Below are 27,169 nucleotides of genomic sequence, written 5' to 3' on the forward strand. Positions count from 1 at the left end.
TGGTCAGGAAGCCTCCTGGCCAGTCGTTTGCAAATCCTAATTCGGAACATTCTGAATCGTTGATGTTGCTTGCTTAGGGAAAGACTTCAAGCCTTTCAGTTGTTTAGAGACGTCATAAGTGCTTAAAAGTGTAGATCGTGCAGAATGGAAGTTTGGCAGAATTTTTGAACAGGTGTATCTTCTTTCCTACCGTCCTACGTTAAGGGGTCGGATGCCTAGTAACCTCCTCCAATCTTCTTTCCCACTATTATCCGTACGTTAAGGGGTCGGTTTCCTAATGCACTCTCTCCAGTCTTCTTTCCCATTATTATCCTTGTGTTAAGGGTTCAGTTGCCTGATGCGCCCTATCCAATGCCTTCCATCAAAGACATATATTCCTCCAAACCTTTTCTCTCCATCTCATCCTTCACCTTATCTCGACTTTTCATTCTCTGCCTCCCTCTTGGTCTTCTCCACCTAACAGGCTCTTCCCAAGCCCTCCTCACTCACTCCCCACCATCCATCCTCTACACGTGGCCAAACCATCTCCGTCATAACACTCTTATCAACTCTGTAATCTTTACTACGCTTGCCAATCTTCTTAGATGTACAAGTGTATGTATACTTTTGGCAGACACTTTTTTAACTAATTTGTCGGTTAAATAAACAAATGTTTGTTGCTATAAACTTCGTGAAGACACGCCATATTGTGCGATGTGAAAAGCGACTGGTTTCAATTTTTTAATAGCTCATCATAATACCATTTCTCTTAATAATTTCCGTCGAATTTTCAGAAAATTGAATATCATATGTTGAAAATTTAAGAAAATTTTTAGATGGATGGTTAAAACTGGAATGTAATTAAATGGTCTTGGTGTTCAGGATTTATGAAGATTTTCGTCCCTATAGAGAGAGAGAGAGAGAGAGAGAGAGAGAGAGAGAGAGAGAGAGAGAGAGAGAGAGAGAGGAGACCTTTAATCCTTCTTTCTTATTACAATTATTATTTACTGGCAAAGATACAACCCTGGTTGGAAAAGCAAGGTGAAATAAGCCCAATGGCTCCAACAGAGAAAAACTGCCCAGTGAGGAAAGGAAATGAGGAAATAAATAAGATTCCCGAGAAGTATTGAACAATTAAGGCATATATTTAAGCAAAGTGGCAGCATTAAAGTAGCAGCATTAAAGTAAAGTCTTTCATATATACACTTTAAAAAGAGACTTGTGTTAGCCTGTTCAAAAAGTAGAAAAAAAAAAATATTCGCTGCAAGTTTGAACATTTAAAGTTCCACTCTTTCACCTACCTGCTTTTGAAAATCATTCTACATCTTGGTCAAAGCTGGAATAAAACTTCTGGAATACTGTATAGTATTGAGACATGATGGAAAAGGCATGGCTATTATACTGCAGTTCGTTTGATAACAGATCTCTCTCAGAATTCTGACACCTTCATAATACAAATAACTTGATATGAGGAGAAATTTATCAGCATGAAAGTTAGGTGTGCCAACAGCAATAGTGTATTCCTCTGCAATCTCAATTTACTTCAGGTAAGATGTTTAGTAAGCATTCAGTGTTTAGGTGATTAACGACCTTTGCTGATTAGGCTGTGAAATGGCTTGTTTAGTGTAAGATGTTATGATCATATCACCTATATCTTTACTTGAAGAATGAATCTCTCTCTCTCTCTCTCTCTCTCTCTCTCTCTCTCTCTCTCTCTCTCTCTCTCTCTATATATATATATATATATAATATATTTATATATGTACATACACATATACATATATATACACATGTATATATATACATATATATACACACAAACACACACACACACACACACACACACACACACACACATATATATATATATATATATATATATATATATATATATATATATATATATATATATATATATATAAAATTGCGTGTGTTTATATACACCAAATATCGGCAAGGAAAGAGATGCCCTCTGGATTGAGAAATATATATATATATATATATATATATATATATATATATATATATATATATATATATATATATATATATATATATATATATATATATATATATATATATATATATATATATATAGAGTTAGATAGATAGATAGTAGGTTAGCACATACCACCATCCAAAAGCATCAACCATCACATAGAACAGACGAAAGAGAGAAGAGAAGAACACTCCAGTAACCTCCAGCCACCCTGCCGCCACCACCAGCATCACTGCCATCTCCGCCCACTCCCGCCACCGCCCATGTTTGGGCGTGAGTGTTTGCATGTCCAGCCTTATATGTCGGCGGACTTCATTCATTCCCTGCATCGTCCTAACTGCTGGCCAGGAATATTAAAACGCGGAAGACTGCAAGGGTCACACTGCCTCCTTTTGTCTCTTGTTTGCTGAAGGGTCGAGGCTGTTTTTTTTAAGATTCCTGGAGTATTCTTTGGATTTACTATAATGTTTGACTGTTGTGGGTTGTTATGATGATTGATTTCCTGAATTTTGAATTCCTGATTGCTTTGGGTTTGTAATACAGTAGTGTTTCATTGCTTTGAGTTTGCAGTAACGTTTGATTGCTTTGGTTTTTGCTATGCAGTAATGTTTGATTCCCTTGGGTTTGATATGACATTTTTAATAGTGTTATAAAGTTTGAATTTAATTCTTGATCGCTCGGTGTTTGTTATAGCATTTGCTTGCTGTGAGTTTGTTGTAATGTTTGATTGCTTTGGATTTTCTACGACTTTTTGGATAAGTTTAATAAGTGTATGTTATAGAGTTTGAAATTGCTTGGTGTTTGATAGCCTGGCGTCTGATATAGCAGTTGATTGCTTTGAGTTTTTTTTCTTCAAATGTTTGATGGCTTAGAATATGTAATAATGTTTTTTGTAATAGTGTTTTATTGCTAGTTTTTTTTTATTATTATAGTTTGTTGTAGTATGTGATTGCTTGGGGACTTAAATCGTCCGCTCGCGTAGGGTTTATTGTTTGTTGCATATAGTTTATATCCATTGTTAGTTTGTTGTTTATAATTGTGCTTGGTTGCTTGATTGCCTTAGTTTTTTATAATGTTGGATTCCCAAATTATTATTTTTTTTCTTATATTTTATTTGTTGAATATTTTATTGCTTGAAGTCTTATGGTATTCTGGTTGCTTGTTATAATGCACGATTAGTGGGGCATATCGTGAAAAAGTTGTCTTGAAGTAATTGGTCTTTTAATAGTGTTTGTTTGATTTTTTCATCTACAGTATTTGATTTAGTGGAAATGTTAGTGTTGAAATTCAGTTTTCATTTAGTATTGCTTACTGATGTTATTTGGTTATTGGTTGTATTTCCTGTCTACTTCATTTCTTGTTTATTCATTCATTATTCATCTTTTCGTTTAGGTCTGTTTCTAGTCAAGTAAATTCTGCAACTAGGCGACAATTCCTTTTTTTTTTATTACTTTATGTAGTTTTGATTTCGGTGATACTCGCTTGTTCTTGTAAGTTTTTACAAGTTTTTATTTAGGGTTGTTCAAAATGCGTACATATTAGGAAACTTGTCGTCCTTAATTGTGATCTTTGCAGTTACTGTCTCGCAGTTGGGCGCCAGACTAATTAGGAAACTCACAGGGTCAAAGTCAGAGATTACCTACTTGGACTCTCTTCACATGAGCGGATTTATTCCGTACGGAAATATTTCTGCTCGTTAGGAGGCAAGTCTTCGCACGAGAGGATTTTCTCAGTGGCCTAGTAGGTTTCTATAAGCCGCTACACTGGAACCGTATGGGTTAGCAATGCACGAGCTAGTAAAGTCACTACCGCTCGGAAATTCTTTCGAGCTGTGAAGGTCCTTATTGATCTTCATTGATTTCTAATCCGCGCGGACAAAACCGGGCGGTATCAATCCGCTCGTGTGAAGCAAGCCTAATGCTGAATTCACAATCGTCATTACTTGCTCGAGGTTTTCGCTAACTTCCAGCCGATGCTAGGGAGCGAAAGTGTTGTAGCGTCACACTACAGTCTCGCGGTTCGAAGAGCAAATAGGGAAAGTGTATACAAGACTGATCAGCTACATCATTCTGCCTCCCAGAAATTTTCTAACTGTTGCTTTAATATGTATTCTCGGAATATTACGTGAATTGATGAATTCTACAACTCTTGAGGCTTGTTGGAGTCGAAGATTGCCAAGCAAGAGCACGTCTTATCTGCAGCAGCCATCTTGTTTGTTTCCATCCGAAGCCATGCTCGCGGTTTGCGCTCGCTGCTTTCGGTACAGTCGGGAAGCCAATAACTCGATCGAGCAACAAGCTCTTGTGTTTTCCATTTTTGGGCAGCAACGGCCCGCTGCTGGCGAAAAAAAAGCCTAGTGTGATTCTAACTTAACTGTCCCGAAAGTCTGTCTTCCAAATGCTGTCCATTCCATCACCACCTATTTTGGAAAAGTAAGCAAAATTTAAGAAAGGTCATTGAAACCTTAGAATGCCTTGGAGGATTGGGGACTCCTTGCTTTTCCATTCAGTTTCTATTCAATTAGACTAAGGTGTGATTCTCTCTCTCTCTCTCTCTGTCTCTCTCTCTCTCTCTCTCTCTCTCTCTCTCTCCTCTCTCTCTCTCTCTCTCTCCCCCCATATATGGCGCAATCCCAAATGGTAAAATGGTCTAGTGCTTGACGTTTGAAGTTCTATACTTCATGACGAAGGAGAGTCAGAGAGGGGCATAAGAACTTGAAGAAAGATGACCGAATTTGTACTTTGGGAGATGATTCGATTTCATTGTTGTCTGATGTTCGAGTTATGTCCTGTGGATTTCAAGTTTGTAATCTACCGAGCTTAGTATTAGTGCTTGCTATATTCTTAGGTAGTGACGTAACTTCTTAAAACTTTCTTACTGAGATCTTATCAGCCAGTATGCATTAAGTTTGATGTAAAATCACAATATATAACCGCGTACGAAATATAGTTGTTGATCTATTATATGGGGGACATTTCGTATCACTAGTTTTATTTCCGATGTGTAATGAATTTCAGTTCTTTGCCATACTGTTGTTTTAGTTTAAAGTTTAGGTGGGGAATGATTATGCACCTGCTTTACTGAAGTGATGCCAGCCTAATTGGCATGTATTGATTTTGAAAAATTCTGTGGACCCTTCCTGAAGCAAAAATCTCGTGTTTTTTTTTTTATTTGTTTTTATTATTATTATTATTTTATTTCATGGCTTTAAATGTTTTATTGATCGATCAGCTTTAATAATCTCCAAACATTTAAAGAATACTTTTTATGTAGTACAGAGAACGGTCAGTAAATGTTTTGGTTCCACCTTCTAAAATCAATCGAGTGAAAGAAATCAGCATCTCTGAAAGAATGACCCAATTATTAACTCGTGGAAGAACACTCACCCATAGCACAACGAAGTCCCTTTGAAAGATGCCAAACAGATCCTTCGTCAGTTTAGTTATAGTCCCTCATATCTTTTAATGTCAATGACAAGAACACGAGGCGCATTGTGAGCTGTGGGGGGGGGGGGGGGTTGGACAATATTGTTTATCACGGCCTCTTGCATGTGTAAGTAGAAACTTGTGTTCGTACAAGTGTCCTCTCTCCATCTCTCTGGTGGCATACGGTGAGATCAGGAGGATTACCACTTCATTGTAACGGTTCAGAAATGAAATGAAAGCATAAGATCGGTTCAAGACGACAAGTCTCATTCGTAGAACCAGGGTCCTTTAAGTAAGTGTATTTAAAGGGGCCTTGTGTAGAACCTAAGTCCTTTAAATACATATGTTAGCATATACTTAGCATTTAAGTATATTTCCTATATAAACTATAAAAACTTACAAAACAAGTGGAAAAGAAATAAGATAAAATAGTGTACCCGAGTGTACCTTCAAGCAAGAGAACTCTAACCCAAGACAGTGGAAGACCATGGTACAGAGGCTATGGCACTACCCAAGACTAGAGAACAATGGTTTGATTTTGGAGTGTCCTTCCCCTAGAAGAGCTGCTTACCATAGTTAAAAGAGTCTCTCTCCTCTACCCTTATCAAGAGGAAAGTGGTCACTGAACAATTACAGAGCAGTAGTTAACCTTAATTTTATATGTATTACGCATTATAACAAAAGCCTGCGTTCCCAAAAAGTGAGAATGTGTTTGTGAACTTAAGCAGCAAATTAGATGCTTAGTTGTTATTCGACTGTTATGGATGGCACAAGTGTGGAGAAAGAAAAAGATAAAGAGAGAAGAAAATAGAAGTGATTGTCTATTATTATTATTAATATTATTATTATTATTATTATTATTATTGTCATTATTATTATTACTTGCTAAGCTACAACCCTAGTTGGAAGAGCAAGATGCTATAAGCCCAGGAGCTCCAACAGGGAAAATAGCTCAGCGAGGAAAGGAAAAAAGGAAAAATAAAATATTTCTAGAATAGCAACAACACTAAAATAAATAATTCCTATATAAACTATAAGAATTTTAACAAACAAGAAAGAGAGAAATTAGATAGAATAGCGTGCCCGAGTGTACCCTCAAGCAAGAGAACTCTAACCCAAGATAGTGGAAGACCATGGTACAGAGGCTGTGGCACTACCCAAGACTAGAGAGCAATGGTTTGATTTCGGAGTGCTTGTTCGCTGCACTCGGAGAAATTAACCTTGTCATTAGGTTTTTCTGTTTTGTTTAGTTGCTATAATTTTTTTAGTACATTTTGCACATTGTAATATTTCTTTTATCCTTACGTATTTGTTCATAATTTCTGTATTCCTTGATAACTGGCCGGTGATAGTCTGCCAGTTGCACTCGTCCGGGAACCTACTTGATTTGGGTCACTTCCATAAGTGACTGCCCGAGAACACACGCATCCGTCTCTGGGAGGCCAGCTGAAAGAAATGGCAGAGTCGCTGCAGGATTCGTCGGAGACTCGGGAGGTCCTCGGGAGCTCCTCGGAACGGTTGGCACTAAAAATGGACACAGCCACTCCTGCGCCCCTTTTCACGAGCTCATGACCTGGATGGATTTATAAAGGGGGGGGGGGGGGAAGGTTGCCAAGGCTTATCTCGCCTTTTGTTTTTCGTTCCAGTAGTTTTTGTTTGCTTTTTGCATAGAAGGGAGAATATATATATATATATATATATATATAATATATATATATATATATAATATTATATATATATATATATATATATATATATATATATACTATATTATGTATGTATATATATATGTATATATATTATATATTACATATATATTATTATATATATATATATATAATATATATATATATATATTATGTATATTATATATTACATATATATTATTATATATATATATATATATATATATATATATATATATATATATATATATATATTATGTATATATTATATATATATTATGTATGTATATATATTATATATATATTATGTATGTATATATATTATATATTACATATATATTATTATTATTATATATATTATGTATGTATATATGTGTATATATTATATATATATTATATATTACATATATATTATTATTATCATTATATATATATATTATGTATATATATATATATATATATATTATGTATATATATATATATATATAAATATATATTATATATATATATATATATATATATATATATATATATATATATATATATATATATAATTTCTTTTCAGTCAGTGTGAGCGGCATTGTCAGACATACAACTAATCGGTCTCTCCATTCATTCGGGTTGGAGGGAGATGAATAGCCATACCCTGGGGGAGAGGGGGGTTCATCGAGAGGTAGTTAGGAAAGGGGGGGGGGGGGTGGGGAGAGTGGGAATCTGTACACGCATATCTACTGTCAGTTTTGACGGGTCGCGTACACTAGTAATACTATAATACCAAATGTAATAAAGTTATTTCGTTGTCTCATGGTATTACTATTATTATTATTATTATTATTATTAGGAAGAGGCATAGCTGAGACTTATCTTAAAGTGGGGAACGTAGGCTAACAGTAGTTACTTGTTCACATGAGATAGTTGTGGGTTGTCTATTCGGGTGTCATCAACGATTTGTTTACTGGACATATTTATGTAAGCGTCACACAACATGCATGTTTGCACAGCATGTTGAGGTATTGATATGTATGTTTGTATGTGTAAAGAGTCATCTGCTTCACTTCATACTTATGTTTACCAAGTTAGTTGATGGTGTTTCAGGAAAGGTTCCTCTATAAAGAAAAAAAAAGTATTTTATCCATTTTATTAGTATTTTAGATTTAGAATCAGCTTTCCAATCTATGGAACTTTCTTTGGATAGGATTATAATTAATGTCAGTTTACTTTTTGACTCTAACAGGTGGAATTAAAACCGAAGAACTGCGTGAAAGAACTGTGCGCGTGTCTGGGACCTTATCAGCACAGCCATCTCTCCATCGCCAACACCACAGCTAACTCCACCGCCACAGCTACTCCGACAGTCACCACCACAACCAGCCCAACAGTCACCTCGACAGCTACGCCAACAGTCCTCCTCCACCCCCACCACCCGCACAGTCAGCTGCGTCAGGAACAACAACAGCTGTCCTCTACCCTTCAGAGTCGACAGCGGTTCCTCTCGACGCAACTCTTGCGGCAGCGCTATCTCTCGCCGCAGTCCAAGATGGGCTCGGGTCCGCATGCGTCCAGGATCGTCCGCAAATACCGCAGGTCTAGATTGAAAAGAGTCAAAAGACAGGAATATCAAAAATTGCGAGAGATGGTTCCGGCATTGCACGAGAGGCCAAGGGTATCCAAGGCAAGTATGCGTATTCATTTATTGATAGAAGTAGCATTAGTGTAGAAGTACGAACCGTGTACTGCATTTAAGAGCCAGTCTGAAAGACCAAGTACTTTTTAGATTATTCCTTAGTTTGTAAATAAAAAAGCATAATCATTTATTACCATGCCGTTTTGCAAATTACGATATAGGCTTTGGTAGTAGTTATTCAGAATTTTACATGGAATCGTGAAATAGTTTTTCCCTTGTTTCTAATTTTTCGTGAAATCGCTAATTTACTTGTGGTATGTATATTTATGCACACGCTGACCTTTATTTGAGAATCTTCCTTTTATGTGTAGTTTGGAATGAAAATGATTTTCTATGACCATAGGCGTTGCAACACTACTATATAGAAAATAGGGAGCTAGCCAAACGTAGAATAATTTTTCCATCTTTATTATTATTATTATTATTATTATTATTATTATTATTATTATTATTATTATTATTATTATTATTAGCTAAGCTAAATCCCTAGTAGGAAAAGCAGGATGCTGAAAGCCCAAGGGCTCCAACAAGGAAAAATAGCCTAGTGAGGAAATGAAATAAGGAAACGTAGATTAGCGCCCATATGTAGGCATGGAAAGTTTTTTTTTTCCCTTCATCCCGCTTCATTAGTTTATGAATTGGTCTAACTCAAACCAAGTTTAAAATAATGATGTAATTATAGAAGCCATGAGAGAATCGAGAGGCCTATTAGCGTGAGGTGAGGAGAGATAGCCAATGGGCTAACAGACAGGTTATTGGCTAGTTACGAATTGAGTTGCCCCCAAGGGCCAAACCAGTGTTACGTAAACGCCTGAGGGGATAAGACATTCTGTGGTGTACTGAACGACTTTGTTATGAAATGTTCTTTAGAAAGGATATCTAGGCCACTCGGCAATTGAGGTGTTATTATTATTATTATTATTATTATTATTATTATTATTATTATTATTATTATTATTATTATTATTATTAATAATTAAAAATAATTAAGAAATTAAAACCTATGATAAATAATATGTAATAAATCTGCTTCTTGAAAACAAATACGCAATCAGATAAATTATTATTATTATTATTATTATTATTATTATTATTATTATTATTATTATTATTATTATTATTATTATAAATAAGTAAGAAATTAAAACCTATGATAATCAAATATTTAAATTTTATGAAATAAATCGGTTTCTTAAAAACAGAAATACTCAAAATCAGATAAAATATTATTATTATTATTATTATTATTATTATTATTATTATTATTATTATTATTATTATTATTATTATTATTATTAGCTAAGCTACAACCTTAGTTGGAAAAGCAGGATGCTATAATCCCAAGGGCTCCAACAGGAAATTATTATTATTATTATTATTATTATTATTATTATTATTATTATTATTATTAGCTAAGCTACAACCTTAGTTGGAAAAGCAGGATGCTATAATCCCATGGGCTCCAACAGGAAATTATTATTATTATTATTATTATTATTATTATTATTAGCTAAGCTACAACCTTAGTTGGAAAAGCAGGATGCTATAATCCCAAGGGCTCCAACAGGAAATTATTATTATTATTATTATTATTATTATTATTATTATTATTATTATTATTATTAAAGCTACAACACTAGTTGAAGAAGCAGGATGCTACAAGCCCAAGGGCTCCAACAGAGAAAAGAGGCGAGTGAGGGAAAGGAAATAAAGACATGAATAAAATTACTAGAAAAGTAATGAACAATTACTAAAAATATTTAAAGAACAATAACAACATGAAAATGACAAATTTGGAAGTAATATGTATTTTTCCCTAACAATACAAACTTGTGGCTCTTTGCTTATGTCGACCCGTTTCTACTAGATGGCTCTTTCCTCTCATGCTATTTAGTCCCGTTTTTAGCAGGTACCTCTTTCTTCTCATGCTATTTTGTCCCTTTTTTACAAAGTGGCTCTTTATTCTTATGCTATTTTGCCTTGTTGTTTCCAGGTAGCTCTTTGCTCTCATGCTATTTTGTCCCATTTTTAGCAGGTACCTCTTTTTTCTCATGCTATTTTGTCCCTTTTCTACAAAGTGGCTCTTATTTCTTATGCTATTTTACCCTGTTGTTTCCAGGTAGCTCTTTGCTCTCATGCTATTTAGTCCCGTTTTTAGCAGGTACCTCTTTGTTCTCATGCTATTTTGTCCCTTTTCTACAAAGTGGCTCTTTTTTCTTATGCTATTTTGCCTTGTTGTTTCCAGGTAGCTCTTTGCTCTCATGCTATTTTGTCCCGTTTTTAGCAGGGTACCTCTTTGTTCTCATACTATTTTCTCCCTTTTCTTAAAAAGTGGCTCTTTTTTCTTATGCTATTTTGCCCTGTTGTTTCCAGGTAGCTCTTTGCTCTCATGCTATTTAGTCCCGTTTTTAGCAGGTACCTCTTTCTTCTCATGCTATTTGTCCCTTTTCTACAATGTGGCTCTTTTTTCTTATGCTATTTTGCCCTGTTGTTTCCAGGTAGCTCTTTGCTCTCATGCTATTTTGTCCCCGTTCTTAGCAGGTACCTCTGTTCTGATGCTATTTTGTCCCTTTTCTACAAAGTGGCTCTTTGTTCTTATGCTATTTGCCTTGTTGTTTCCAGGTAGCTCTTTGCTCTCATGCTATTTTGAACCGTTTTTAGCAGGTACCCTCTTTGTTCTCATGCTATTTGTCCCTTTTCTACAAAGTGGCTCTTTTTTCTTATGCTATTTTTGCCCTGTTGTTTCCAGGTAGCTCTTTGCTCTCATGCTATTTTGTCCCGTTTTTAGCAGGTACCTCTTTGTTCTCATGCTATTTTGTCCCTTTTTTACAAAGTGGCTCTTTATTCTTATGCTATTTTGCCTTGTTGTTTCCAGGTAGCTCTTTGCTCTCATGCTATTTTGTCCCGTTTTTAGCAGGTACCCTCTTTGTTCTCATGCTATTTTGTCCCTTTTCTACAAAGTGGCTCTTATTTCTTATGCTATTTTGCCCTGTTGTTTCCAGGTAGCTCTTTGCTCTCATGCTATTTAGTCCCGTTTTTAGCAGGTACCTCTTTCTTCTCATGCTATTATTGTCCCTTTTCTACAAAGTGGCTCTTTTTTTCTTATTGCTATTTTGCCTTGTTGTTTCCAGGTAGCTCTTTGCTCTCATGCTATTTTGTCCCATTTTTAGCAGGTACCTCTTTCTTCTCATACTATTTTGTCCCTTTTCTAAAAAGTGGCTCTTTTTTTTCTTATGCTATTTTACCCTGTTGTTTCCAGGTAGCTCTTTGCTCTCATGCTATTTAGTCCCGTTTTTAGCAGCTACCTCTTTCTTCTCATGCTATTTTGTCCCTTTTCTACAAAGTGGCTCTTTGTTCTTATGCTATTTTGTCCCGTTTTTAGCAGGTACCTCTGTTCTGATGCTATTTTGTCCCTTTTCTACAAAGTGGCTCTTTGTCTTATGCTATTTTGCCTTGTTGTTTCCAGGTAGCTCTTTGCTCTCATGCTATTTTGAACCGTTTTTAGCAGGTACCTCTTTGTTCTCATGCTATTTTGTCCCTTTTCTACAAAGTGGCTCTTTTTGTCTTATGCTATTTTGCCCTGTTGTTTCCAGGTAGCTCTTTGCTCTCATGCTATTTTGTCCCGTTTTTAGCAGGTACCCTTCTTTGTTCTCATGCTATTTTGTCCCTTTTCTACAAAGTGGTTCTCTTTTCTTATGCTATTTTGCCCTGTTGTTTCCAGGTAGCTCTTTGCTCTCATGCTATTTTGTCCCGTTTTTAGCAGGTACCTCTTTGTTCTCATGCTATTTTGTCCCTTTTCTACAAAGTGGCTCTTTGTTCTTATGCTATTTTGCCCTGTTGTTTCCAGGTAGCTCTTTGCTCTCATGCTATTTTGTCCCGTTTTTAGCAGGTACCTCTTTGTTCTCATGCTATTTTGTCCCTTTTCTACAAAGTGGCTCTTTGCTCTCATGCTATTTTGTCCCTTTTCTATAAAATGGCTCTTTGTTCTCATGCTATTTTATCCCGTTTTTAGCAGGTACCCTCTCCGTTCCCATGCTATTTTGTCCCGTTTCTACAAAGTGGCTCTTTGTTCTTATGCTATTTTGCCCTGTTTTTTCCAGGTAGCTCTTTGCTCTCATTCTAATTTTCCCCGTTTCTACAAGTGGGTCTTTGCTCTCATGTTATTTTATTCCGTTTTTATCAGGTACCTCTTTGTTCTCATGCTATTTTGTCCCTTTTCTACAAAGTGGCTCTTTGTTCTCATGCTATTTTATCCCGTTTTTACCAGGTAGTTCTCCGCTCTCATGCTATTTTGTACCGTTTCTCTAAAGTGTCTCTTTGTTCTTATGCTATTTTGCCCTGTTTTTTCCAGGTGGAAGTGATTGAAGAGGCCATTAAATACATCGACGAACTTCACACAGCTTTAATTCAGAGATTTCGCGCTAGAGGTCTTCCGTCAGCACTTAAAGGTAAATGACTCATTTGATTTCCTCTCTGGAATTATCATTGCCCATTACTTTGTAGCCATTATTTTCTGTCGTCGTCATCATTTATCTGTCTTCTACTTTTAGAAGATGAAAAATATTTATTTGTCAAGCGGATCTGCGAGGAGGACCACAAGCAGAGTTTCTTTGTCCACGCTAAACATGACTGGCTAAAGCGATTTGTGTGATGCGCTAACTTTCTAGTGAACATTGCGAATATATAGGCTGTATGTGAAGTCTTACGGAGGTTTTAAAGTTTCAACTATAATTTAAAACGCCTGCATCAAAACTGTGATTTTTGTGGCATCTAAAAACAACCTTCCATATATTTATATATAATATATATATATATATATATATATATATATATATATATATAGAATATAGAGAGAGAGAGAGAGAGAGAGAGAGAGAGGAGAGGAGAGAGAAGAGAGAGAGAGAGAGAGAGAGAGAGAGGAGAAGAGAGAGAGAGAGAGGAATCTCGGTCAACAGTTGTTAAGTGGGTGAATAACTCTCACACAAGTGCGGTTTGGAAATTTGCTTTTTGGGCCATAATTTCGTGTCCTGTTTGTCCTTAATTGTTGTTTTACTTTACACATGACCTCCGCGAATGGACTGTTTATCGCGAGCGATCTGGTTCCACGTAATCTCAGTGGCCCTTGTAGTCCAGAAAGGAGAATAAACAACAATGGAGTGCTAGAACTGTGTTGTATAGCCTATCCTTATCTCCTCGCTTTCGTCATTGTTCGTTCGTTCGTTTGTGTTCTTTACTGCATGGACGTTGCACTCGTTTTGCGTAACGTGATCGCTCAAGTTTGTGAATGTTCGGGTTTAGAAACAAAAGGGTATTGCAGTGAACATTGTGCCCCTGTAAATTGTGACGGAGTGCCCCGGTTTGCGACTTGGGAGTCTCTCTCTCTCTCTCCTCTCTCTCTCTCTCTCTCTCTCTCTCATGAGTTGAAAATATAAGATTTGGTTCATAATAGATTTTGTGTGCATTGCATCCCAGCGTTCTCTCTCTCTCTCTCTCTCCTCTCTCTCTCTCTCTCTCTCTCCTCTCTCTCTCTCTCTCCCCTAAATATTAGCTAAAATTATTTTGAGGGCCGTACGTTTTGTAAACTTAAATTTGAGGATGATTCCCTGTATGTGATCTTTTTCGTCAGTAGCGCTTTACCGATGAATTGTAGATGACACTGTGATATTGCGTTATGAAGATGTTATATTCATATAATGTAGTTTAATGATATTTCAGTTGGGAAACCCAATGACCCCATAAAAAATTTGTTTTTTATGCGGTCATTGGGTAAGAAAGTAAATAAGAAGAAAAGTGGGTTTTGGTAATATTAAGTTGGCGGGTTTGGGAAGTAAAACATGGGAAGTCCATATTTAGGTTAAGATTCGATGTTTTATTAAAGCTGTATGTTGCACTGCGCATCACCAACGAACTGGCTATCCTTTGATGAATTTAGCCAATGAATCCTCTATGAATTTAGTCAGTTCAAGCTAGAGACCACTGGCGAAATCTAGCCGAGCCCCTTTGCGTCAATAAGCGTAAGAGGAGATGATGGCGATGATGTCAAAAGCGTTTTTGGATACATCTTGACAGGGTTCTGAAGACATGAATACATCGTCATGAGCATTTGACTTCTCTACAGGACAGTATTTGATTTTATTTATTTTACAAATTCTGCAGAGATTTTTCTTCCTGGTTTGCTCTTTGATGTAATGTGTCATAAGTTAGTTTATTAATCTGATCATAGACTATAGCTTACCTGATAGTCAATTAAGCTATAACCTTATCCCGTCGTACTTAGGTACAGACTGTTAATAGTTCATGAATATTTGATTGCTTTTTATAACACCAATTATTTATCTATCCTATCTATTTTAATGTTCTAAAACCCACGCTTGCAACCAATCAAATTCTGGATCAAAATTGTAAAGGACTTTGAGGATTGTATTTTATTATTATTACTTGCTAATCAATAACCCTACAGTAGTTGAAAAGGCAAGATGCTATAACCCAAGGGGTCCAACAGAGAAAATTGCCCAATGAGAAAAGGAAATTACAGGATTTTCTCCACTTTCTTAGTGTAGAGAGAGAGAGAGAGAGGAGAGAGAGAGAGAGAGAGAGAGGAGAGAGAGAGAGAGAGAGGAGAGAGATTTCACAAGGATTTTGGATGTTTCAAAGACTTATTTAATCCATTTGCTCTTGGATTTGAGGAAATTAGACTAACCGTTTAGAGAGAGAGAGGAGAGGAGAGAGAGGAGAGAGAGAGGAGAGAGAGAGAGAGAGAGAGAGAGAGAGAGAGAGAGAGAGAGAGAGAGAGTATTTACAAGGATTTTGTATGTTTCAAAGACTTTTTAGTCTATTCGCGGAGACTCCATTTGCTCTTGGTTTGAGGAAATTAGTGTAAACGTTTAGAAACTTTTTATAATCTTAGAGAGAGAGAGAGAGAGAGAGAGAGAGAGAGAGAGAGAGAGAGAGAGAGAGGAGAGAGAGCTTGGGTACTAGGTTGAAGGCAGCCCAACCAACCCGCGTGCCATAGCCATACTGGGAAGTACCTGTGTGTGTACTCCACCCAAGTTCCGAACTCACCACCATGTATGTGCGCTTCGCTGGTCTATGCCTGTCTGTGCGCGTGCGCTCTTGACCGGTCTCTTGTTGTTCTTCCTATTAGCTATTTTCCCTTGAGAGCTGATTTGGGTACGTAGAGGTATTTAATTTCTTGAAGTTTATGTCCCTTTGCGTAAGTGTGTTTATAATACACATACACACACACAAACACACAACACACACACACACACACACACACACACACAACATATATATATATATATATATATATATATATATAGTATATATATATATATATATATATATATACAGTAAATCAATAAAATTTGTATCTCACTGAAGGTCCAAGTAATGGAGTCACAAATACTATCATAACATATTCTGTATCTTTTGAGAGAGAGAGAGAGAGAGAGAGAGAGAGAGAGAGAGAGAGAGGAGGGGGGGGGGGGAGGGAGGGAGGGGGCGGGGGTGGGAGATGAGAGGAGGAGGGGTGCAGCTTAATTGTTTGCTCACCAAACACCAGCCAGAAGGTAAGGGTGTTTTCAAGGTAAATTAATCTGTTTAACTTTGTGGAAATGTATCTCGGTTTGAGGCAGGGGACTAGAATAATGACTATTTAAAATGTCAATTTTACAATTAGGATTTATAGGAGACCGACGAATAGGAAAGAGAAGGGATAGATGTGAGGGGGTACATGGAGGCCATGGGTTTTGAATTAGAAATGAAGATGGGGAGTTAGCTATATATTAGAGATGGCTCAGAGTTTTGAATTGGCATGGATGAACACCTGGTTTCAGAAGCTGGATAAACACCTGATAACTTATGTAAGGTGGAGGAGTGGAAAGCCAAAATAGATGACGTTCTGGTTAGAGGAGTTGCCAAAAATAATGCGATGAGACTGTAAAGTGGTTTGGGGAAGCTTGTGTTAAGTAACGTAGACGGATAAGGGTAGATTTTTAAAACGAGGATAGAAAACCCAAGAAGAGAGAGAAGGAGCAGACATAGAATTAAGATAAAGGAAAAATTTGAGATATTTAGTAGTGAGAGAAGAGAGAGAGAGAGAGAGAGAGAGAGAGGATGGAGAGGAGAGAGGAGAGAGAGAGAGAGAGAAGAGAGAGAGAGCAGACATAGAATTAAGATAAAGGAAAAAATTTGAGCAATTTAGTAAGAGAGAGAGAGAGAGAGAGAGGGGGGGTGTTAGACTTCGAGTAGAATTAAGATAAAGGTGAGCAATTTAATAGGATTTTGAGAGAGAGAGAGAGGAGAGAGAGAGAGAGAGAGAGGAGGAGAGAGAGATGAGAGAAGAGAGAGAGAGAGAGAGAGGTTGAACTTCGAGTAGAATTAAGATAAAGGTTGAGCAATTTAATAGAATTGTGTGTGTGTGTGTGTGAGAGAGAGAGAGAGGAGAGAGAGAGAGGAGAGAGCGAGAGAGAGAGAGAGAGAGAGGCTGGACTTACAGTAGGACAGGAGAACAGTGGAAAATATGTGGGTGGGCATGATAGCAAATTGAATGAAAGGCTAGAAACAAGGGAAGGAGTAAAGGATATCTATAATTAGAAATTGAGAAAAAGGTAAAGTCATGATTTGAGGTAAAGGGCAGTCATCGGGGATAGAGGTGGAGGTATGTTGCATAGGGATGAAGACAGTAAGAGGAGATGGGAGATATTTTGAAAAAGTAATTAACACAGAAAATGAGAGAGAGGAGCTGGGATAAGTACAAAGGGTGGTTGTTAGATTTATTAAAAGCAATATGGGAAGAAGTAATGCCTAAAGACTGGGGAGAGTCTAATGGTATTTACATTCAAGGAGAAAGGTGCTGTCATGGATTGAGGTAACTACAGGGGAATTAAGATAACAGAACATGGTTTGAAAGTTTTGGAGTGGGTACTAGATGAGAGATTGAGAGAGGTTGTAAAGATTGGGAAACAGCAATATGGATTCATGAGGAGGAGAGAGACTGTGGATGCCCCGTTTATAGTAAGGCAAGCTACAGTTGAACACGCTAGAGGGAAACCAGAAGTTATTCTGTGATTTTATAGATCTAGAGAAGGCTTATGATAGAATGCTAAGAAAAATTATGTTTTGGTGCTTGTGAAAGGGACAGATCACTGCGCTGTCGGACATTGTCTTAGGGACAAAACATACATGATTAGTGTCTACGTTCCCTCTCCACACAGGAAACGATTGGAGAGGAGGACCCACAGTAGGAAGGGCTAATTTGACTCCTTGCTACGGAGGCAGTTAAAGGTGTCGGGTTTCAATACCAATTTCATCGGATGAGATCTCATCAGAACGTCAGCCGGGAAAGCCCAGAACTTAACCACAGTAATAACCTCCCCAGTACAACAGTTTAAACTCATGGGCCAGAGAAAGACTAGATCTGCTAAACATGCGAATGCAGGGCCATCCATTTTACTAGCCAGGATGTAAATAACCGTATTAGTAAGGCAAGTGTAGGCTATAATTATGATTATTACTTGCTAAGCTACAACCCTAGTTGGAAAAGCAGGATGCTATAAGCCCAAGGGCCCCAACAGAGGAAAATAAAATATTTTAAGAAGAAACATTAAAATAAATATCTCCAATATACACTATAAAAAAATTAACATAACAAGAGGAAGTGAAATAAGATAGAATAGTGTGCTCAAGTGTACCCTCAAGCAAGAGAACTCTAACCCAAAACAGTGGAAGGCCATGGTACAGAGGCTATGGCACTACCCAAGACTAGAGAACAATGGTTTGATTTTGGAGTATCCTTCTCCTAGAAGAGCTGCTTACCATAGCTAAAGAGTCTCCTCTATCCTTACCTAGAGGAAAGTAGCCACCGAGAAAAACAGTGCAGTAACCCCTTAAGTGGAGAAGAATTGTTTGGTAATCTGTGTTGTCAGGTGTTTGAGGATAGAAGAGGATATGTAAAGAATAGGCCAGACTATTCATGTGTGTGTGTGTGTGTGTGTGTAGGCAAAGGGAAACCTTTCACGCAGTGTGACACGAACTCAGGACCCGCAGGTTGCTAGTCACCAAGGATCCTAAGTAACTTGTAGCGAATATTATTATTATTATTATTATTATTATTATTATTATTATTATTATTATCCAAGCTACAACCCTAGTTGGAAAAGCAAGATGCTATAAGCCCAGGGGCTCCAACAGGGAAAAATAGCCCAGTGAGGAAAGGAAATAAGGAAATAAATAAATGAAGAGAGCAAATTAACAATAAATCATTCTAAAAACAGTAACAACATTAAAACAGACATGTCATATATAAACTATTAACAGCATCAAAAACAAATATGTCATAAATAAACTATAAAAAGACTCATGTCCGCCTGGTCAACAAAAAAGCATTTGCTCCAACTTTGAACTTTTGAAGTTCTACTGATTCAACCACCCGATTAGGAAGATCATTCCACAACTTGGTAACAGCTGGAATAAAACTTATAGAGTACTGCGTAGTATTGAGCCTCGTGATGGAGAAGGCCTGGCTATTAGAATTAACTGCCTGCCTAGTATTACGAACAGGATAAAATTGTCCAGGGAGATCTGAATGTAAAGGATGGTCAGAGTTATGAAAAATCTTATGCAACATGCATAATGAACTAATTGAACGATGGTGCCAGAGATTAATATCTAGATCAGGAATAAGAAATTTAATAGACCGTAAGTTTCTGTCCAACAAATTAAGATGAGAATCAGCAGCTGAACACCAAACAGGAGAACAATACTCAAAACAAGGTAGAATGAAAGAATTAAAACACTTCTTCAGAATAGATTGATCACCGAAAATCTTGAAAGACTTTCTCAATAAGCCTATTTTTTGTGCAATTGAAGAAGACAGAGACCTTATATGTTTCTCAAAAGTAAATTTACTGTCGAGAATCACACCTAAAATTTTGAAAGAGTCATACATATTTAAAGAAACATTATCAATACTGAGATCCGGATGTTGAGGAGCCACCGTCCTTGACCTACTTGCAATCATACTTTGAGTTTTGTTAGGATTCAACTTCATACCCCATAATTTGCACCATGCACTAATTCTAGCTAAAAATGGACAGACTCACGATTGTATTTTGAATGAACTTTTAAATGCCAGGTAATCAGTAAAATGCTTGGAGGACGGAACAGTGACCATACCCAAGTTTCTAGATAAAGGTGCAAAATTGGGTTGCGGTGATCTATTGGAAACGTTCTAGCCTGGTGATCTACCGGAATTAGGTTAGTCCCGCTCAAGCTCGATAGTTTCTTGTAGTGTCCCCAACCTCACCATCCTTGTGAGCTGAGGTGGGGGGGGGGGAGGGAGGTTGCGTTTTGGGGAAGCCATATAGGTTTACTTACCTGGTGTCATCCACAGCCATTGCCGAACCTTTCCTGGTCCCAGATTGGATGGAGAGGAGGTTTGGGCGATGGTCATTTGTATATATGGTCAGTCTATAGGGCATTGCCCTGCTAGCTAGGGCAATGTCTCTGTCCCTTGCCTCTGCCATTATTGAGCTGCCTTTATACCTTTAAACTTTGTCACTGTTTGCCCAGTTGAAAGAGAGGGATATTTACCTTCATATTCCTTTCATCTTGAATGATTATAGTCATGATAGTGAATAAAAGGAACTTTTCAACTGATATTGTTGTTATTTTTACGAACAGCGTTTGTGAAAAATGGTTGTTGCACCCATTCTGGTAGCAATTATGATTTTGTGCGCGCGCGCATGTACATACGTTCATGCTCGCTTGCTGAATCGGATATGTTAGACTGTTTATTTTCAGAGGCTACCTCATAATAACTTTAATTCTTTCTAGACAGACATTTTATTACCGTTGCCCGACACTGGGTTTTTTTGCTAAAGTGTTCATAGGATGAAAATTAATACGAGATATGTTGGTTGATACATTCTTGAGAGAGAGAGAGAGAGAGAGAGAGAGAGAGAGAGAGAGAGAGAGAGAGAGAGAGAGAGAGAGAGTCGTAGTAATTCTTAGTATGTAGAATTGAATCCTCTACGTAATCTAATTATGTCAATGGCTGTAGCCACTTAATCTTGTCAGAAGTTTATCAAGCAATCAGATCCCATTAGAGCAGCTGTTAAGGCCTGTGTTAATTCCGAACCAGATCTTTGCTTTGCTTGTTGGTCTCAAGCGCTTGACTTGATGGCTGTTCTTACAAGCCAGCGTGAGAAGCATATTGATTAGGTCTGTAAAGCTTAATGTAATTTATCAATGGATTGAAGTTTACATTGTTTTTCATTGTAAAGATAGGTAAGAAATAAAGTCCAGTGAAATCATACTCTATCAATATTTATGTTTTGAAATAGCTTCTAGGTTAGAAGTAAGAATTTGATTAGAAAAATTAGTAATTTTTTGCTTATTTCAAGTAAAATAAGTATGAAGGAAAAGAATTGCGTATGAATATTGCACTAATGCGCTTTCAGATATCTGCAAGCGCCTTGTGTTGGTGTGTGTATTTAGTTCTGTATACATCTCTGTATGACTATAACATTCATCATGAAAGAGTAAACCCCCTTTGCGGTACTTTTACATCCATACGTGCATATACGTACATCACACATAACATGCGCGTACTGTAGTGTGTGTATATACCTTTCAATAGTACATATAACATGTTTTTGTATTCAATTAATGGGGAACTAATTTCATGAACCGACTGCCAAGAATTTTATCTCTCTCTCTCTCTCTCTCTCTCTCTCTCTCTCTCTCTCTCTCTCTCTCTCTCTCTCTCTCTGTGCTTGCATAACCTGTTGTAAGCTCGTCCAGAGAGAAAAAAAAAGAAACCTGTTTATGTGTAGTTCGTGTACCAGAACCGCGACTTTTTCCTTTCCGCCTTATTCCCGGCAGTAAACAAAACGGGGTCGTCCAGTCTCTGTGATCTTTCAAAACAAAAGAAAGAGAACTTTCCTCTTTTTTAATTTATTATTTACTGTTACTCTGCTCGATAAAGTTGATTATCACGAACCTTCATTGAATTAAAATCTTTAATGTCTCTCTTTATCTGTTGATGCTATTGACTGTGACTGTCTATCGCCGTGACTTATGTGATCAGCTAGTAAAGTGTCTTGTATTCTGTAAGGTGAACCTTGTTTTGTCAGTATATTCATGATTTATTAAATAAATACACCATTAACATTTATATTAGCATTCGGTGGCCACTTTCCTCTTGGTAAAGGTAGAAGAGACTCTCTAGCTAAGGTAAGCAGCTCTTCTAGGAGATGGACACTCCAATCAAACCAATGTTCTCTAGTCTTGGGTATTGTCATAACCTCTGTACCATGGTCATCCGCTGTCTTGGGTTAGAGTTCTCTTGCTTGAGGGTACACTCAGGCACACTATTCTATCTTATTTCTCTTCCTCTTGTTTTGTTAAAGTTTTTATAGTTTATATGGGAGATATTTATTTTAATGTTACTCTTCTCAGAATAATTTATTTTCTATTTTTCCTTTCCTCACTGGGCTATTTTTCCTGTTGGAGCCCCCGGGCTTACAGCATCCTGCTTTTCCAACTAGGGTTGTAGCTTAGCTAATAATAATAATAATAATAATAATAATAATAATAATAATAATAATAATAATAATAATAATAATCAGGAGTTATTTCTTCATAGTATTAGATGTCAGGATGCCTGAAAACTTTAAATCAATCTATCATAGTATTAGATCATAGTCATATTAATAAATGTAGGTTTAGCTTAAAAAGTTGAGGAAAATTATTAGTGTTTACATAGCTGGAATTGTAAACTCGGTTCTTGCAACATTTAGGATGAATCAGGTAATATTAAAAATTAGTGTTGTTAATTATACGAGAAGTATAATAACATTTGTAACCACAATGAATATTACTAAGCTCAATTATATTAATGTCATTACAGTATATTTAACCCAAATTGAATACAGTGACCTGCATAATATTTCTGATTAATATATATAAAAAGAATAAGATTTAACTTAATCCAAGAGGTAGGATCATACTCTAAAGCCCTGTCCACACGATCGAGCATACCCGACGGGCAAACAGTGATACCAGATCACAGAGTAGTGAGAATGAGGGTTGATGACGGCAGAAACGGGGAAAACCACAGCAGAGATCTGGCAACATTATTGGTTGCCAGATCCCTGTCTGTGGTTTTACCGCTTCCGTCGGGTATGCTCGATCGTGTGGACAGGGCTTCAGAAGTGGGCCTTTCGTAGGGCATTATCACTGTCCCTTGCCTCTGCCATTTATGAGTGACCTTTAAACATGGGTATTAGTTATTTTTTTTTACTACATGACGCTTCAATGTTTTCCGTCAACTATACATTATTGCAGTTAGTCTAATATTTCTATTTTGTATTCAAATTTAAATCGCGCGAACAGATAATACCAGTTCTGTTACAAAAATGATTTGAATGTCAGGATTATAGTGAAATTTTGGAGGATACGCCTATCACTTAGAGAGGTAATCCTATACAAGGATTGACTTTCATAGGTTTAAAAGAAAAATGTTTTATTTCATATTTTTTTTCTGGGGGGATTGGGGGATATCACTTAGAGAGGTAGGTCTATACAAGGCTTGACTTTCATAGGTTTAAAACAAAAATGTTTAATTTCATATTTTTTCTCGGGGGATAGAAAATATGGGGCGGAGTAGTTAATAATTGTTGAGACCTAATAGTAAGATTACACATAATTTGGAATGCTGATAAGATTTTGTATTGAAGTCGGGTTCGATGTTGTTATTTAGCAGTGTCATTGCTATTCATTTTATTTAGGATTTTATATATATATATATATATATATATATATATATATATATATATATATATATATGTGTGTGTGTGTGTGTGTATGTATATATATATATGTATGTATGTATATATATGTATATATATACATATGTATATATATACATATATATGTATGTGTATATATATATATATATATATATATATATATATATATATATATATATATATATATATATATATATATATATATATATATATAGTGTGCGTGTGTGTGTGGAATGGAGAGCTTTTGGTAAACAAAATGAGATTAGGAAAAGTAAAATGCCACTTCTTTAAAAAGAAAAGTATTAAATCAGATGGTCCTACCAGTTTTATCCTATGCATCAGAAACGTGGAGCCTTACTAAAGAGACAGAAAATGAGCAACATGGATACGAGAGCAAACCAAAGTAGAGAATATTTCAACATCATATAAGAGAGAAAAATGAACATGGGCCTTCGGACATATAATGAGAATGACAGATGATAGATGAACATTAAGAACAACAGAATGGGTCCTTAGAGATTGTAAAAGAAGCAAGGGAAGGACGAGAAGACGGTGGATTACCCAGCTAAGAAAATTTTCAGGTATAGGCTGGCGTAGAATGTATATATATATATATATATATATATATATATATATATATATATATATATGTATATATATACTTATATACATGCGTGTGTTTATATATATATATATATATATATATATATATATATATATATATATATATATGTATATATATATATAATGTGTGTGTGTATATATATGTATATATATGTTTATATATATATATATATATATATATATATACATATATATATATATATATATATATATATATATATATATATATATATATATATATATATATATATAAATAAAGTATAAAGGACAACAAAAGGTTTCGATACCTAAGAGTAATCGAATATCTGTGTCTACTTAGACGTCCAGGTATCGCCTCTTATCATTTTATTATCACCTTAATAGTCAGGGAACATAGGAGACATTTTCCCTTCTGAATGCAAAATGACGTTGGTGTCAACATAAGGAAAGAGGACCAAGAAAAAATGTTAGAATTTATGTTCTTGCGTATTACATTATTTACTTTCGAATTATTGTCATTCTTTTCCTTTGAGGGTCTCCCGGGGAATTTTGGAACTCTGAGGAAACTGTTTGTTTATTGAATTTCTGATTGTGGTGCTAACCCAGTTTGGAGTTAGTCTTAAATGCTTTATGAGATAAGAAAACTATTTTTTTTTTTCATAGATATTATAACTATAACAAAACCAGTTTGAAATTAACATAGTTTATTGGCCCACAGGTATATTATTTAGCTGTGGCAAGCTGCTCTTCTAGGAGAAGGACACTCCAAAATCAAACCATTGTTCTCTAGTCTTGGGTAGTGCCATAGCCTCTGTACCATGGTCTTCCACTGTCTTACTGTCTTGAGTTAGAGTTCTCTTGCTTGATTGGAACTCGCGCACACTATCCTATCTCGTTTCTCTTCCTTTTGTTTTGTTGAAGTTTTCATAGTTTATATAGGAAATATTTATTTTAATGTCATTGTTCTTGAAATATATTAATTTCCCATGTTTCCTTTCCTCACTGGACTAATTTCCCTGTTGGGGCCCCTGGGCTTATAGCATCGTGCTTTTCCATCTAGGGTTGTAGCTTAGCAAGTAATAATAATAATAATAATAATGATAATAAATCATTTTTCAGTCATGTTGGAAATCCTTTTACCTTTAGGAAACACAATTACGGATGGATATTTTGAATAAATGCCTTTATCAGTTTATTGATGTTTTTCAAAAGATCAACCATTTACTTCCCCAATACAAAGGCAATTTAACGAAGTCTTAACGAATGGTTAATTTCATATTGAGAGATTTATTTTTCATGTTCAGTGAAAGTGGTTTCTGTTTTCCAGGTTTCTTGAGGATTTCCTGTCAAGTAGAGACTTTTCCTGTTTATATCAAGTAGTTATGTGTAAATTTGCAAGTCTTACGACCCTGCCCAATGTATGTTCCTTGTACAACCAGTATGAGAGAATTGGCTGGACCCAAGCTCTCTCTCTCTCTCTCTCTCTCTCTCTCTCTCTCTCTCTCTCTCTCTCTCTCTCTCTCTCTCTCTCTCTCTCTCTCTCTCTTTTATATATATATGTATATATATATATTATATTTATATTTTATATATAAATATATATATATATATATATATATATATATATATATATATATATATAATATATATATATATATATATATATATATATATATATATATATATATATATATATATAGTAAATTCATATGAGTATACAGTATATAGTATCTGAAATGGACTGTGAATGTTTTCATGTGTTTTTATGCTAGTTATATGCATGTGTGCTTAGAAAGCACGTGATCATACATAGAGTAGGCTAACATTTCATGCAGAATATATATATATATATATATATATATATATATATATATATATATATATATGTATGTATATGTGTATATGTATATGTATTTGTATCTATATATGCATATATATATTTATATATATATATATATATATATATATATATATATATATATATATATATATATATATATGTATAGATATGTATGTATATATATATATATATATATATATATATATATATATATATATATATATACATACACATTCAAATAAGCCATATATATATTTTTGATACATTAATGTCTGGATTCTCTTAACGACCTCGGGATCAGAATCCAGGCATTAATGTATCAAAAATATATATGGCTTATTTGAATATGAAAAACACGTCTAAATATGCAAAATTTATCAGGTATATATATATATATGTATATATATATATATATATATATATATATATATATATATATATATATATATATATATATAGTTAATGTGTTTATAAATGTATACAAAAAAAATTTAAAGCTAGTAGCAAGATAAGGAAGAAAACCAATCAGATAAACTAAGATATGAAAGACAGAACTTCCCAGGACAAGAAAGGATAAAGCAAAGTCGCCGGACCCAGCAAGCTGGGATCCACACTTTGTATTTGTTCGGTTCGTTGCTATTTATGTTCTCTGCGGTATTCATATTTATCTATTTTATGATCTCGGAGACAAGGACTGGACGTCTTATTGGGTGTAGGGGTGAAAGCAATAATAATGGAGCGTGTTAATAAAAATAGGAATGGGCGGTATTAGGCATAGGAATGGGCGGTAAGCGAGAATTTGAATGGCTGGTAATTGTCCTTCTAAACGATGGTTTTGGATTGTTTGAATAGGAAGGGGGGGGGGGGGGAGGGATATTGGTTTAAGGCAAGGGGTTTCAAAGATGGTATGTGAGGGGGGAGACAAAAAAAAAAGAAGACGAACTCTTTGCCAGGTTGGCCATGGCACCAGCCGCCTGTTGAGATACTACCGGTAGAGTTAAGGGGGTCCTTTGACTGGCCAGACAGTACTGCATTGTATCCTTCTCTCTGGTTACGGTTCTTTCCCTTTGCCTACAAAAAACACCGAATAATCTGGCCTATTCATTACAGATTCTCCTCTGTCCTCATACACCTGACA

At 35.7% G+C, this 27,169-nt stretch overlaps 1 protein-coding gene across 1 annotated transcript in view; it reads left to right on the forward strand.

The window, feature by feature from the left end:
• Nucleotides 1–27,169, forward strand: part of LOC137623342 (uncharacterized) — a 205,585-nt gene that overhangs the window by 30,284 nt on the left and 148,132 nt on the right. The window contains exons 2-3 of the mRNA XM_068354156.1: nucleotides 8,323–8,760; nucleotides 13,124–13,220. Of these exons, the coding sequence (XP_068210257.1) occupies nucleotides 8,323–8,760; nucleotides 13,124–13,220 (535 nt within the window). The remainder of the gene's footprint in view (nucleotides 1–8,322; nucleotides 8,761–13,123; nucleotides 13,221–27,169) is intronic.

This window comes from Palaemon carinicauda, chromosome 30 (assembly GCF_036898095.1).
Source record: "Palaemon carinicauda isolate YSFRI2023 chromosome 30, ASM3689809v2, whole genome shotgun sequence".
In the NCBI taxonomy this organism is placed as follows: domain Eukaryota; kingdom Metazoa; phylum Arthropoda; class Malacostraca; order Decapoda; family Palaemonidae; genus Palaemon; species Palaemon carinicauda.